Source organism: Temnothorax curvispinosus, unplaced genomic scaffold (assembly GCF_003070985.1).
Source record: "Temnothorax curvispinosus isolate PA1 unplaced genomic scaffold, ASM307098v1 QBEX01002228.1, whole genome shotgun sequence".
Taxonomy (NCBI): domain Eukaryota; kingdom Metazoa; phylum Arthropoda; class Insecta; order Hymenoptera; family Formicidae; genus Temnothorax; species Temnothorax curvispinosus.
The window spans coordinates 365,079-382,209 of NW_020212008.1; the positions used below are offsets into that span (position 1 = coordinate 365,079).

The 17,131-nt window shown below is 40.9% G+C and overlaps 1 protein-coding gene across 2 annotated transcripts in view; it reads right to left on the minus strand.

The window, feature by feature from the left end:
- LOC112468910 overlaps positions 1–17,131 on the minus strand; it is a 305,546-nt gene that overhangs the window by 279,360 nt on the left and 9,055 nt on the right. For both annotated transcript variants that reach the window (XM_025038317.1, XM_025038322.1), the window contains exon 2: positions 7,453–7,541. In XM_025038317.1, the coding sequence (XP_024894085.1) occupies positions 7,453–7,464 (12 nt within the window). In that variant the 5' untranslated portion in view covers positions 7,465–7,541. The remainder of the gene's footprint in view (positions 1–7,452; positions 7,542–17,131) is intronic.

Sequence of the window (17,131 nt, forward strand, 5' to 3'; positions counted from 1 at the left end):
AGAATTAAACCATAATATTAAAAACTTTATCAAACATAATATTAAATTATATTTATTAAACATAATATTGAACTAATTTAAATTGACATGGAGTTAATTATGTCGAAAAAGAAATTCAAGTCGGTAATAGTAAACAGGATTAAGACTGAAAAATTGTTACAACATTGCGAACGCAATGTCAACTTACGGAAAAGAACACGATAATGAAGAGTTAGATCGATTTACGTGGATAATCATAAGAAAGATGAAAGAATCATTCACATACGTGGTCACATATGTGTACGCACGTGCGAAATCATTTCTGCATGTAACCAGCAGAAGGAAAGGGGGGAGCACGGTGTACGACTGTGCGATAAAAAATATATTTGCCGTCCCAGTTTGCTCCGGTTGGCGTAGTACGGCGAAAGCTCTTCAGTAAATCCAGCTTAAGGCAGCTGTGTAAACGTTGACCTATATTACAATCACGGCGCCCGGAGCATCCGCCAGCAGCAGTAGCAGCAGCGGCATCACCACCACCACCATTGGCATCAGCATCGCCATCAACGAGCGGCGTCGTTAGGACAAGGACTACAAAGTAACCCGATGTAATAGCACGCGGGCGAAACGTGTATAGTTCGCCTGGATACTAAATACGTTCAAGTCGGGTGTCACAATTATTTCTTACCGCGATATTCGCTCGACGACCCGTCAAGAGGGCCCTTCAAACACCGTTTCTCTTGTATCGGTACCAGTAATCATCGCGCTCGCCTGCACAAACGAGAAACTCGCGCCCTTAATTAATGCAGAGGTCCGGACGTAGTTTGTGGTAGTGACTATCCTTCAACTTTTGAAATAGTGCAAACTCGCGCGAAAGTTTTCGGTCGCTGATTATATTACGAGGTCTTACCGCGGTATTTATGAGAACTAAAGTTAAACCGTTGGACGATGTATAAGATATCGATTAAGAATGTAACTTTAATCGTTTTAAATATAAATTTATTAACGATTACAAATTTCGAGTGTATCTTTTATTCAATAAATACGATAATTAAATGACAATCAAATCTGTCATACAATTTTGAAAACGTAAATTATATTTGATTATTGAAATAACAGTAATTTTAATGATACTTTGGTATTTCATTGCATTTCGTAAACTACGATGTATTACAGTTGCACGAACGATATATGATTAAAGTAACAGAGCTTTCTGTTCCGTTATTTACTTATTTATTTATATTCCTTAATGACCAATCCTGCCAATTAATCGTCTTGCGATACATGTGTATCCATCAACATTGCACTCGCGAATCTATTTTGTGCCGACGCGTTTACTTTCATACAGACATCGATGAGATCAGAACGTGCCGTGAGAGGAGAATCTCGCATGTCGTGAACAAGGGCTTCACTTTATTTCTCTAGCCGGCTTCATCACCGAGATGACTATCGTCTAATCTTCTGATTGTGAGAGAACGACTACACTGCGGAAACGATACGGGATAAGCCGGGCTGGACGTACGTAAAGAAAAATGGTACAACTACTGCGCAAGTAGTCCGCCTCCACGACCATCCTCCTCCACCAGCCCAACTCCCTGGCCCGCTATCTACGGTCCGAGGGTTGGGTGGTAAAAGCGGAGAGACACTTAAAGGATTTACGGGGCTGAGAACTCTAGACTCCGCTCGGATCGGCTCGAGAAGTACGGGCGAAACTAAGTGCACGCTTAAGAAGGAAAAAGAAAGTAAACGAGAACGCGATGTATATACGGTCAATTTTCCGTTGTCAAGTTAAACTTCCGATATATGCTCCGTTGTATTTGAACGGGTGTCAATTTCGTCGCGATTCATTAATATTATTCGAAAATATCTTAGACAGAAAGTTCATACGATATACATAAGTATGTGTTATAGATATAGTTAATTATAGATCAGAAATAATAACCAGATATATCAGTAAATATAATTGAAAAATGGTAAACGCGAAATAAATTTACTCTAAACTGTACAACGTACACCGGGAGAGCGATGCACTATAAAGTACTAGAGAATGAAAAGCTCTAATATTTGCCGATAAAAACCAAATATTTGGACATACAACATACGTGGTAAGTGGCGTTATTTCGAAGGAGGAATAATAAAAGCCCGATAAACTGCAGCCCATTGTGCACTAGCTTGACTATCGTTTGAGAGGACGGCCCTTGCATCACCAGCATTGTTGTGGGCTGTAACACAAAGCTTTTCCTTCTCTCACTCCCTCGGCACCCCTTGCCACTTCGCGCACCACCCGCTTCACCCTTCCCGTTCTCATTTCTCGAGGCTGTCTGCTGCCGAAGGGGATAACTCGTTCGTTGCAACGACGAAAAGAGCATTATGGACGGAAACTTTACCGCAACGTAATTTTCCTTGGAAGAAATTGCAGAACAAAGCATTAATTCGCTTCGAGATGTACGATAGCAGGCAGCCTAAAACACTTGCTCTAGTAATTTAGAATTATAATGCCGTTAAATTTTAATTTTTATAACGTCTGCAAAATTTCCGTACGTAAAAAGAAGTAAATATATCTGCGAAAAACGAAAGCGAGATATCTCCACGTGTTTAAGCGCGAGCGGAGCGTTGGATGTGAAACCAAGCAATCCCTCCAAGTTAGAAGAGAAGTTCGCTACTTTATCTCCCGCGGTTCTCAGAAAGAACTCACTTCATTGGTTTCGTGAGATGCTGCGAGCTAAGTCAGTGCTAACGTAGGAAACTCGGCCGAGCGCGGAGCAAGTCTGATTCCTTCTCTCCTCGGCGAATACGGGCGGCGCAATGAGCGGATAAGAGGGGGCCCAGGAATCTCTCTTTTCCATTTTCCCTGACTCCGTCGTGACGAAGCGTTTACATTGCACGTGTACAACATAGACCGGCGGTGTAACAGACACCGAGCAAGCGAATGCGTGGGCGTGGAGAGAAAGGTCTCGCAGAGCCAAGACGGCCAAAGCCACTTGAGCATTCCGCGTGAAGCCACGTGGCGATGTTAAGGCCTCGCTAATGCACCCACCGCGCGTGTATACCTCGTGCAAAATTGTTGGCGGTTCACTTTGTGCCGGTCCGGGATTCTGAAGCTCGCCTGCCGTCATGTTGCACGAAAAAAAAAGGACCAACTAATGAGAAACGAGCGAGCGTGTAAGCTTATGAGCGTTACGGATGAAAAATACTCCAAAAAATTTTCCCGTTTTCGACGATATGTGATATGTGAGCCGTATCTCGAAATAGTAGGTTTTCCCAGCTCGGAATAACAAATTTCAGATGTTTCACATTGATGAGAATCAATATTTTTGTAAATACACCCACCATTTCGCGGTTATTATATTTAACTTTGTAAATTTTACCTTTAAATGTCATGAATTATATTCAAATATATTCTTGCGCGGCGATATCTCTGACAATTATGCCTACGCAAATATCAAAAGAAATTCTCACCATAATGTTTCCTACGCCATGCATGGATAAGCAGAATATGTAATTATAATTAAATAATGTTAATTTGATAATTTATGATAAGCACGGGCGAAAAATAGCAACGCGCGACCCGTGGTTTCAATTGACACATTAATTAGGGACAAGCAGCGCACGTGTCTCGTTTGCATATCGCCTTTATCGTCTCTGCATGTACTACCGAGACCGGAACAACGAGAGAGGAAGGTTACGAAGGGGTCGCTGGACCGGCAGAAACTTATAGCAAACCTGGCTGGTAGGTAGGAACGGGGCTGAATGCTAAGCACGGCCAGTCGGTTACATTTGCTTGCCGCCCGGCTTCTTAATGAAAACCAACGGCATGGAAACGTCAGGTTTGCTTTGCCTTAAAATTGGAGGCACGACTCGCTTAGCACTGGTATTCCCAACGCAAACGGAATGAGGTTCAAATGCACGGCTAATTCGCTATGCTGTTTTACATATACCCTTGCCAGCGATCAACTCTCTCTCGTTCTATACACGCATATCCTAAGTACATCGACGTAAATGAGAATGCATTTACGAAAAATACGGTTTTAACTTCATAAAGTAACGAATAAAGTGACGAATACAGAAATAGAAAATCCAAGTTTACTACTATGTTTCGAATTCTAAAAAGTTTCAATTTTGTATAAATAATTTTCTCTATATTTCTTCGGTCATTTATTATATTATCATCTTTAATATGGACAGAGAAAGAAAATTTAGTCGCTCCTGATGAACGCTGACACGAACGAGCTGCACGCTGTAGCTACAAGCAGTGGAGTGAGCCATAATAGCCTTCACGATTGTCTACTTCATCGTGACTACTTATAAAGCGATAAAGCATCGTCTCGCGAAAAGAACCGTACGCTCGTTTACCTTTTAACGATGGCGAGAAGCGCGGATGCAATAACTCGACGGAAAAGTAACCGGAAGGGCCGCCGTGTTGCTCGTTACGTAGCGTCTACGCTTTTACACTCCCCGATACACTCGGCCTTAACTTTTTACTCTCTTCATCGGCCTTTACAGAAAATTAACGACGACATGGCGCGGAGCGAGGCGCTCGATTAGAGGCTGAATATTTATGTCCGCCTCCTTTATGCCCTCCCCATTTTCTGTAAGAGAAAGTGTTTATATTCCCGCTTGTCTCGGCGAAAAACGCGATGTCCAATTATTTCTCATTATTCCCTCATTCATGTCAAACTTCATAGCTAACTTTTTCGCTTTTCAAACTTTTCCGAATAATTGTCTTTACGATGACGAAATAAATCGAACAAGATTGATAAGAAAGGAAACCAAAAGAGACACTTTTTCGTATTGATATCAATTGCTTGTCAATAGCTAAGCAATAGAAGCAGATGTACAGGAATATATAGGAACACAAGAAATATTAAAACAAATTTTTATGGATTATAAATATAGGATCATCAGACTTAAAGGATTGGCGATGTGGTGCTTTATTCAAACATCTCTTTTTATTCTTTTTAAATAAAAAATATAAATAAAAAAGAACTCTTTAACTTTCGCTATTCTGCTCCATCTGTACCAAACATGTATATAAAACTCGTTCTTATTCTTATTCTCTTTATTATTATTTAATTAAATCTTGTTTCAAAATTTTCTCAAATGTTTATTACACTATTGTTCGCGAAACCGTATGTATGATATGTAAATGTATGCGAGTATTCGTAATAGAGCTCGGGTCCGCGGGTTCGTTAAGCCTAAATGACGGTGCGGATTTGTCATCTCTGCGGGAACGAATATCTCTTGCGTGTCACAGACCTCCCAGCGACCTCGGAGTGGTCCACGGCGATGTAAAATTCGACGCTGGCGCAGGTGCGTGTCCCACGCGTTATCGACCAGCGATAAACGCTAGACGATACATTGACGTGATACGCGAACATCGAGAACGACGGTAAGTCGGTCTCCCCATCGTTGAACGGCATGATCAAAATGAATGTTCACGTTGATAATGCCCGCGCTACACCGCCCGCATCTACGACAAATCGCGATACGATTCAAAAACGATTAGCGCTATCTCGAGTCTGCATTTGACCGCGAAACCGACGACCAGTCACCAGTCGCTTTCTGTTCCCCCATAGGATACGTCAACGGGGCATTCCATGTATATCCTGCACGTAATTATTTAATTCTTTAAAATACCAATCATTTCTGCATAGAACCGCAATTTCATCATACCTCTTATGTTAACTTTTCTTTGTTATAATTTTTAATAGTTTATATGTTAGTATTATTATTAATATATGTTTGTATGTATTATTTATATGTTAGTAATTTATATTCTCCCACATGAAAGTTGCGTAAAAATATTAAAAATATCAAAGAAACATAAAGCTGCTAAAATACACGCTACCATGTTAAGATAAAAATGTTGCTTGATACGATGCCCAGGCGTAATTCCTCGTGCCGATACACTCGCGTATCTTTCGTACCCTGTGGGTGCCCACACCCTCCGGATTCGATCGGGCGTTTCGCGGCGCGATTCGAAGGCGATTAATATTATCCGAAGCTGCCGATACGGCTAACGCTCCGTCACGGACGAGGAGAGGAGAAAAGGAAGCCGAAGCCGAAGCGGTGGCGGCGGAGGCGTCCGCAACCGGCAACGAAACCAATAACTATTAATCGAAGCGCCACCGCACATTCAGCAAAGTCGACGCGATTCGAACGCGCGGCAACCCTCGATTACATTCCCCGCACCCCTGGCCGCGGAGCGTCGAAACACGCATGTATTTCAAACGACGAACACCACCCTAAACGCAAAGTCGTGTCTCTCTTTACGGCCCTTTCATCTTGCGTCGCTCTTCCCATTAAGCACCTCGGCGTAATAGCGTGCTGATTTCGCGATGTACGTATCTCTAAGGAAATATATCTTCAGCCCTTCAATTCCAGAGATATTCCCCGCATACCCTCGGAGTGCGCATTAATTTCTCAAAAAGGCATTAAACATAAATGTCTATTCACACACATTTATATATACTTATATAGAACCTCTATATAACTAAATAACTTTCAAATATATTACATATGCACATATACGTACATATATAAAAGATTTATACATTAAAAAAATCAAGACTGAAAATCGTAAAATACATGTATTTGCTATATTCTCAGCAAAATATGACTATTTTTCCATCAAGATAAAATATAAAATATAAAGAAGTAAAATAAATAAATACTCTCCACCCTGTAACAATTCGAAGATCGCAATAATGTTGAAAGAGATCGAAGACCTAAGAAGACGGGGCGTTTAGATAAAATTATACTCGAATCTGGCATTACGTCTTCCGGTTACAGAGTGGAGTGTCTGGTACAGATGGTAGGGAGGAGCCAGACTGACCGGTTGACGGGGTTATCAAGAGAACGTAGATAACGTCGTTCCGTCTGCCGTCCTTAAACTGTCACACGTAACTCTCGTGTGGCGACTTCAACCGTGTTTCTCTCCTTTCCCTAATCGGTAGACTGGCGATCGCACGTACCGAAGTGCGCGACCGGTTCGAAGATATACGACGGACGAATATCCGGAAGGGGCGGTCTGGAATTCTGGACTCCGTCCGAGAGACCACAGAACGAGAGGAAGAGAAAGAGAAAGAGAGAGCGCAAAGCGGTTTTCTACCTTCGTGAATGTGCACACATATCTACACACGTGATGTGTACGAAAATGCACCTAACAAGAGAGACTTTAGAGTGCCTCTCGATTGTTTCAGATTTTTAGAGAAGTTTCTTTTCGATATCTATTAGTCCCTTCTAAATCTACAATAACTATTATAAAAATAGTAAAAAAAAAGCTTGTTTAATTTAATATAGTCTATAATATAGTCTAAGTCCAACCATACAATAATCATATTATACTTTATAAAAAATCGCAAGCCGAAAAAAATTTGTTTCCACGATTTTTTAAGATTTGTACGTACAAATATCTATACAAAATATTTAGTTATATTAATTGATGCAGAGATATTATATATTTAATTCACTCACCGTTGCTGCCATGAAGAAATAAGGGGCGGCTTGGAGGGCAGCAGTTGTGGCTTCAGTACACGAGCCATAGCAAACTGCCTTCTGACATTCTGTAACAACATAAAGAATTTTTCATTAGTAATGCAGTAATATGAAATCAGATACGTCATCTACATAAAATAATTTTAACCACATGCTTGAAGTGTGTTCAAAAGCGTTTATTTTATCCAGAGCTAAAAATGTCGAGAAAAATTTGGTACTAGAAAATATTCGCAAGACAAATTTTCGCGCAAAAAATGTAGTGAAACGCGAGCGCATATCACGCAATATGTATATATAGCGAATTGAGGAATTCAATTTTGTGCGTACGATATCCGACGCCGAGAGACCAGCAAGAGTAGTATTTTTGTTTCCGGGTCTGTAACACAATTTCGCAAGACTGAGCAATATATAACGCAATAAATGGCGAGAAATGTTCCAATTTTTATAAGCGATTTTTACACAACTGTGCATTGTTTGTAAAAAATAACGAAAAGAGCAAAGGATGTAAAAAGCGTATTTTAAAAGTCTCATCGCTGAGTTATATAACGACAATTTCTCGATATTGAAAACTGGAATTTTCCGGAATTTCTCATTTCGGTCACTTGCGAAAAACACGAATTACACAACCGTGCTGTTACATGGAAATCAATTTCAGAAATTCAGAGGCGAATGAGTCCAACGAGAGAGGAAGAGAGAGAGAAAGAATGTGAGTGAGTTAGTGAATGAGTGAGTGAGAGAGAATACAGAGAGAAAGGCAGCGGATAATCATATACTAATTGAGAGCAAATTCGCTCTCGCGTAACTGCTGTGCGTTTTAATTTAAAGTCACGCAAAAGCGTTCTAGCGTTGACTCATCCGGACACCCGAATAAAGAGTGAAAATATTCGCGAAGAGGTAAGTACTCCTTCATTCATCGCGCGCTTTACAAGAACACCGCATCGTACACGCGCCCCTGTAATTAAAAAAATTACGTCTTCTGGTCAAAGCCATGGCACTAGCATCGCTCAAAATCTCACTGCGACGATAAAACAAAATTGCCGAAATTCTGGTCGTTCCTTCGCCGGCGCCCGCGCCGATTCGAATTTTATTGGAATTTTATTGGAGATTCCCGTACGGTATACCGATGCGATTTAACGAATATATTGGATAAACCGGAGGGAACATCTCGCACGAAACTATGTGTGTGATACGTCAAATCTATTTAATGTTTTTGCGAAATATCCTATGTCCTATAAGAAACAATTTTGTTGTAACAAGTGTACGTTATAATGTTATGATGAGAAAATGTAGATATGATTAAAATATATCCACATGTGTTGCAGATTATAAATGTCAATTGTTCAAATCACGTGTCAGTTAAGTCATATTCGCGTTCATATCGACGCCAAAAGTATCGTCAAAAGTGTCTTACCTAATAAAATGACAGGAAAATATCATATATTTGAAAATATTTCTGTAAGCGCATAATCTTAAAAACAATATGTTAAGTATTCAAAAGTGGTTCTAAATATTACGCAAATTATTGCAGATTTATAAAATATCGTAATGAATTTAAATAATAAATTCATAAACCTTATTATAATAAATTAGCACGTCATACTGACGTAATAATCGTTAATAATATACGTATAATTTAAACCCTCATTTCATCCAAATTGCATCCGCGTTTTATCGTGTCTAATTGCTGTACAATAAGAAGTTGCACGGCACTGCTGACGGCAAGATACGGTGTTTTCGACAGGAAGCACCGGACATTGCGTCGCGGAAAGAAAAACTTGAAACCAATCAATCCAATCAAAGACAACATTGCGCCCCGTTTCGCTCTCTTCGCTTTCGCTTCACGGAACTTGCGGGGTTCGCTGCGCCCGGTGCAACCCGCCAAATTAACCGAAGTTTCACACGCCCCCGCCAAAACTTGATACCCCTGGCACAGCCAATCAAACTTCGAGTTTCGGTAATCCCCGGGCCAAATACTCCCGTTTACACGTTACAGGTTATGGTATAAGACGGCCCGTTTCCTTGAGTTTCGCCGCCGCTAATACCCGGAGTTTCGGCCGCAAGTTGTCATCCGGTGGCGGCATGGCAGCCGGGTTACAATCGCGAGACCGCGATTTTCTTATCCGAAAAAAGAAAGAATTAATTAAAACTTATAAAAGCTTCTGTACGCCAAATAAATTGTTAAACCTTTTTTCTCTCTCTCGTACGGGATTACGTTTGCTGATTTCCAAATATAGGAGTTCTCATAGAACACCCTACCATTCGTTAGTCGAGTTAATTAGTGAGAAACGTGTAAATAAAAGAAAGGCGAAAGAAAGGGAAAAGAAGAGTAAAAAGAGAAGAGCGGGAAATGTAGCAATCTCTATAAAACTACACGTAGAAGGAAACCGAAGGACCGAGTTCTAGCAAATGAAATTACTTAAAGCAAACGCATTACTTTTTCAGTGCCACTATCCGATCGCAATGACCACCCCGGTTGGGTACTTTCGATTCGAAAGGGAAGCACCCGATGTGTGTTTCATTCCCGTTCTTGCCCGTAGGTGGCTTCCATCGGGGTCTCCCAGCCTCCCTCTTTCCGTCGCGTAGTTCCATCCCGAACACAGTCACATGCATATGCAAATTTATTCTGCCGGTGCATTAGTGAGCGCGACGTGCGACTGTGTTCTGTATATACGTGTATCCGCGCATACGTGCATGTACTTGTATACGATGGCACATTGCGTGGCGCGTGTATGCGTATATGTTGCGGAGAGCCATCGTACAGGCCGATCGCGGCGGAGAGGGTCATAAATTAAATGATGTAAATGCTCTGTCCACCCTCTATCGCTGCGAGCGGAGACGGCACACAGGGTTACCCTCTCGCGTCCACCGCCCTTCCGACTGGTCGCTGCTGCCGCCACCCCTTGTACCACCAGCTCTGACGATCGTCGCTCTAACCCCCTTTGCCTTGACGCTGGACCCGCCCGACTGATTATAATTATCGGGATCTACACTCCGGTCCAGTCTCGTTTGCGCGCGCGGGGGGAATAAAAACAAGTGAGAAAACGAGCGTATCTGTATCTGTTACATTATTTTTCGCGAAATATGTGACGCACGCGATTGAAGCTTATCGCGATTCGCGCGATCCAATATCAAAAGAATCATTACGCGTATAAATAATTTTATTTTATTTTATTTAGTCACACGTAGACGCGACAATGTTCATAATCAATATCCTACATAATCAGTTTTAAATTAACTGAGGAGTAAGATATTATTATACTATTTTGATATTTTTGATACTCTGATGTTTAACTCCCGCTATTACTATTCACCTGTTCGTTATTTCCTTAATTCCATCATCGAGAAAATTTATTGATTTTTATTTATTGATTTTTTCAGATTACTTCCCGCGTTCTTCTTGGGAAACTCACAAGTTTCGGAAACGAATCGGCACTTAACGGGGTTATACAAAACCTACGTTATCTATTTATTCCCTCAATATCCGGTTCACCGATATTTATCTCCTTTCTTTCCATCTTCGACCGTAGCGCAGAAGAATAAGTGCCCGGCAGATTCCCGCCGAGCGATCGATAAGCGCGAGCTCTGACCTGATTTCCTCGACGTTAACTCGGCGAAGGAGAGAACATCGAGTCCCGAGGCCCCCTTTCGATCGAGGGAGATGGGAAGGATATCGGGCGTAGGATCGCTAAGCCCTGCTCTCAATCGGATTCGAATTTGATAGTATTTGAACAGCCCAGCGTCGCTCTCGTAAATTCGGCACGCCGTTTGTGTATCCCTTCCCCATACGCCACTCTTGGCTCCCTTCTTCCGCGCGATCCGATATTTGGTTCGGCGCAGATAACCGCTATCGATTGTTGTCGCCCGCTTTCCTAAAGAATCGTATTTGCAATGATCCAGCAGTAACTTGTTCCCGTAAACGCGTTCAAACAGATCCGGGTACAAACAGACGCGTCGATTATCGAAATACTCGGAAATTGCAGTAATTCAAATATCATTATTTACAAATACTTAACATAATAAATACTAAGATAATCACGTCCATCAATTAAATTCAGACTTATGATCGCATGTATAATCTAGTAGTATCTTATCAAAAATAAATTTATTGTAAATTATAATGGAAACAATCAGACGACTCACCGCTTTATATTTCAAATCATCGTATTAAGATATTTAAATAGCCTAGATATCTTTTTTCGATTAAATTCAAACATATCTTCAAGGTCAATAATGATTAATTTTACTGATATCGAAAAAATTGCATGGTTAAAAAAAAACAGTTTCTTTACATTTATTCTAAAGTGAATAATTCGGTTATCGCAATGGCTTAAAAAAACTGATTAAATATGCATCATGCAGCGAATCATACGCCCGAGTCGATCTCGATACTTTCCAGGGATGCATGAAATATATCAAAGTCATTATCCCATTTCGTTCTTATGAAGGTTATTTATCCAATCCGCGCTGCGCGCTCGTAGCCTTATATCGAGTTCATGCGATATATACGTTCGCGATGTTCGCGGCCGAGCGCGCTTCCACCCCGAACGTAAAGCCGATGAAAATGCATTGGCCGTAAATAACGTCGGTCGGGTTTCGAAGGCGTGTACCCGCGCTTACAAGGAGATAAAATCAACTTGACCTCGTTCCATCCCCCAGCCGCATTTTCAGCTTCTTGCGCTTCGTGTTGTCCTCGCCCGGCACAATCGGCGATGAGATGGAAACACTCCCGTGCCCGATCGGAAAAAGGCGATAACCATTAAGAAAAATCGGCTGCGAGTTGAATCAATGAAAATGACGCAAACGCGTGGCCAACAATATCGCGAAGAAGATTTTGCAATGATTTAATTTCAAAGTGCGAAGTTTTGTGCGCGAATTTAAAAAAAGAAAAAGAAAATAGTGAAACTTCCATCTGTTCAGCAACGCGCTCGAGTTTATTGTTAGAGTCTTCATGAAGAATCTATCGTCAGGATGTCCGAGATTCATTCAATTCATACTTAATCTAATTTCATCCGATTGCGTCAACTGCCTGTTACGATTATAACCGCATCGATTGATTTCAACAGCAGCCAGGCGAAAAATTCTGATACAGCACCGTGTTTATGCAATCCCGGATTACACGCTTAATATGCAAAATGTATATACGTATGTATAACGTACAACGTATCGTAATTATGATGATCAACATGCCGTGCTTTCCATATCAATACCAATGCAATTATATGCATATATATATTCTGCATATATGCAGAGAAATGGTTAATATCGGTCGAACGAAAATGATGTAAAAATTATATAAAAATCTTGACAATTGTTGCATCTTCGGAATATTATCATTCATCAAGGTATCAAAATAATATATAAATCAAAATGATATATAATGTAAGCTATATGTATATTGGCGCGAGACACTGCGTGTCTTTTGATAAATATAACACATGCAAATACAAAATCTAAAAAATTTACCTCCCTTTCAGAAAGTTACATTTTTATTATTTAACATAAAATTATTGCACCAATATTAATCATAACTTAAACACAACAATAATGTCGTAATATAAAAGTCCCATAAATCGTAAACCTGATGATCTACCTGACTTTACGAGCTACGTATAGTTACGTAAGTTTTGAGACCGGTTTCCTGTGGCTTCTGTAATATTCAACTTCTCGCACCCGTCGCTTCCGCTTCCGAAAATTTTGATGGAGATTTTAATCGAATAAAAGGAAGCGAGAGGCGAATGCAGAAACAAAACGGGTGCTTTTATTGCGGTAGCTGTTGAATATTCAAAGCGATAAGGGAACGGTCGTCGTCTGGCAACAATGCACATGCAGTATACTTAGAAAAAAAATAGACAGAACATCGGCATTATTGAATAAATGCATTTGTATTCTGACTGCGTATTATACCCTCGATTCTATTCTAATTTAACCTTGATCTGTCACTTCTTTAAAGAGATACCTCGTACAACGAAGGCTTTAACTTGATTGTTATTGTGTTTCCTCTTGTATTTGTACGTATCAGTGCAAGATCGGGATATGTAGATACATACGAGGCGGAAGTTTAATTTAACCACGGGAGACCCACTAAGGTCTCGTCCACGACTGTTTTGTATATATAAGGTAGAATCGGGACAGTTAAATTAAACTTACACAAGTAACGATATTATCTCTCTCTCTCTGCAGCTACCCCCCTTACAAAAGCAGTTCTTGCATTTACATGACCAACCGAGTCTCGCCCGTTAGAGAGATCCAAAATGGCTTTCTCTAGTATATTCCATAACTGCCGCGTTAACGGGATACCGGTCAAAATTAAGTTTCGCAGTGCGCCGACGTTAATTCGTCGAGACATTAGAGGATAAGTTAACAGGCTTTTACACCGGTAACGTAGTTACGCTTCGTTACGGAAAACTCAATCAGGGGACACGAAATATTTAAACCGATAATCGTTCGACGTTCCTTGCCTGCGCCTGCAGCCATAATGTTACCTCGTCGATGTAAACATATCTGAAAAGCGACGAGATACCCATTATGACTGCAACTTTGTCAAGCAACGAAGTAGAAAAAAATCGTGCGGTCTCGTTAAAATTTCTATTATTATAATTTAATATAACGATGACTAAAAAGCTTTGGACAAATTAAAAAGTTTCGAATAAAAATGTTGTTCAGCATGTTATTTCTGATACGTTATCTGTAGCGATCATTAAAACGCGCTTATTCGTTCGAACTTATCGCGATACTTCTTCGTTGCGGAATTCATGAGCGCACTTCAACTTAATTAATTCAGAAATAATCCAAATAATCCAACCTTCATTATAAAAATTCACAGAGCCATTCCTGCGTTGTTGTAAAGCAAGAACGCAACTGCACGCGGTTTTTTGCGACGCTATATCTCGCATTCATCTTGTCCAGTCCTTTTTTTTCTCGACACATTAAATTTTTATATCATCTCCCGTTTGTGACTTAAATTTATATAGCGGAATTTGGTCGACTGCTCGTAAAGCGAGTTAAAGCACCGAAGGCAACTAAACTAATTCAAGCTCGTAACGTAACATTTAAAAGGCAACACCCGCCGGCCGGATCTCTCTTCAACTCCGCGTTATTATCCTTTACGTCATAAAGCGTATGGTTGTGCTTGCGGGGAAGTACGAAGCACGTATTCCTACGAAATGTCAGGTACACGTCAGAATGTAGTCTCTGTCCGTTATTCTTTCTGCGTTCTTTTCGGATGGTTAGAGCTTTAATTACGCACAGTAAATAACATTTCGCTACGAAAAAGAAACTGCAAAAACAAATTCAACGTTTTATGTTTTTACGTAAAAATATTTAATTCACATTAGACAGCAAGAAATTAAGCCAATATATGCAATAAAATATCCAAATACACATCCTAAATGATGGAATAAAGAAATAAACAGAGTTGTCTCCCGCATTCTTCCAATTATACTTGAGCACGCTTTTGAGTCCCATCGTTATCGACGACAAGATTACGTATACGAAGGCGCGACTGTACGCTTCGCTCGCCGAAAATCCAATCGAGAATAAAACGACGATGGAGGAAAAAGAGACGTTACTTCGTACTCCAATCGAGTTAAAATATCCCCGCAAATAACCTGAATTCTATCTGTATTTCCATCTGATTCGAGATACGAGAACACGCGAAAAGGGAAGTAAAAGAGAGAGAGCAGGAAAGAAAAAGAGGATCAGTTCGGGGAAGAAGTAGAAGGACGGGCCAGCCAACTGCTTACGTATTCGATCACGTAAGTACACACGGGAGCACGAAGGAAAAGAGAAGTCGGCTGTCGAACCGCGATCGGGAATAAACGGTGCTGTCTCGAGGCAGTGGCGTCGGGTTGCTCGCGCCCCACGAGAATATCGCGATATTGCTCGCGTTAACCACTATCGCGGATCGGGCTTCAAAATCCTGGACCGTACGGCGGTGTGCCGGCGCGTTTGGAATCTTAAACACCGCGACGCAGCCCCCTCGAATCACCAATGCAACGGCAACAGTCGCACTATACCGAATAATATTGATGCTTACGCCTCCGACGTGGCGCTTTCCAGCTTCGCGCTTGTTCGCATCCATAAATATTTTGTGCTTAGAATTGTTTTAACAAAAGGATATCAAGGCATCGACGACTTTTAACAAGCAATTAAATGAGGATTTCTGTAAACTCCAAAAATGTAGATGCATCTATTATGAATACCGTATAGGCAAATTAAATCTTAGTTATACGTAAAATCAGTATTAAAAGTTAGAAAAAAGAATTTCTAGTGGATTTCGTGTTTTTAATATCCTAACTTTTAACGTAGTTGAACGTAGTTTAGCACAGATAATTGTGTACGAACTAAATGCAACGCAGGTTATTAATGCCATTAGAAGAGAAGCTATTTTGATTATACGCGGGCGTGCTCTCCATACAATTATAACTATCGTAGCCACACTCACCGCACTTTAGCGATGATACGAGCGATACACGGGGGCATCCTGCGCATAAATACGTTTCCTGCCATCATCATCAAACGATCGCTATGACTGGCAGATAAATATTATTGAAGGCTAACGAGATTCTGCAGCGTGATAAAATGCAAAGTGACAGGCGCGATTTCTCCGTTTTCAATTCTGCCACTCTTCCCCGTTCTTCTCGTCTCTTTCTCTCTTCCCCCAAGCGTGTTTTTAACGCTCCCCATTTAACTACCTACGCTCGTGCAAAGAAAATATAGGAAGATCGAGCATATCGCGGAGCGAAATGGAAAATGGAAAAAAGGAAGACAGCTGGGAGAAGGGGACTTGGCAGAGCGATCAGAGGAACGGGAGTTACATCATTGAGATGCAATTCCAATATTGATATGTCGGATTGGCTGGTGCTCCGAAGCGTCAGCGGCGAAGATCATAGAGAGTCACGGCAGTAGAAGAAGAAGTTGGATGAGGAGAACGAAGGGAGCAAAGATGCAACACATCCGTAGCTTATGCACGAGACTCGCAGAGCACGCGAAAGATCGGGTGAAATTGGGCGAGATATTATTGAACGGCCGTGTAGCGATGAGGGATATAGAGAAGAGAAAAGAGAAGAGCGTGGATTTTGTCGCCGTAGTTGCATTTGAACTGCATCGAGTAAGCTACGCAGTGCATAAAAAAATTTAAGCATAACGTCCGGTTTATCTAACGATTACAAGATTCGTATTTATCATTGTATAAATATCGCATCAAAAAGCGTATTGTGAGGTACTCAGAATAAAGTTTCATACTTTGAAACATAGACTAAGTTCTTCAACAGAAATTATAAATACAAGCAGAAGAGTTGTTACGTACACGTCGATCGCACGCTTGCAAAATCGGTGTGTCGCAATATATCGGATTTAACTTCCATGCAGTCAGATTCGCAAGATATCTCGCGGCTATCTTTCGTAAAACTTCATTATTCTCTGTGTCGCCATCGTTGTAGGACATCTGATCGCCGACCCAACGGACGAGAGATATAGAGATAAAGATAAAGATAGATAAGATAAGATAGATAGATAGATAGATAGATATTATAGATAGATAGAGAGAAAGAGAGAGGGAGAGGGAGGGAGGAGGGAGGAGGGAGGAAGGGGAGAGGGAGGGAGGGGGGGAAAGAGAGAGAGAGAGAGAGAGAGAGAGAGAGAGAGAGAGAGAGAGAGA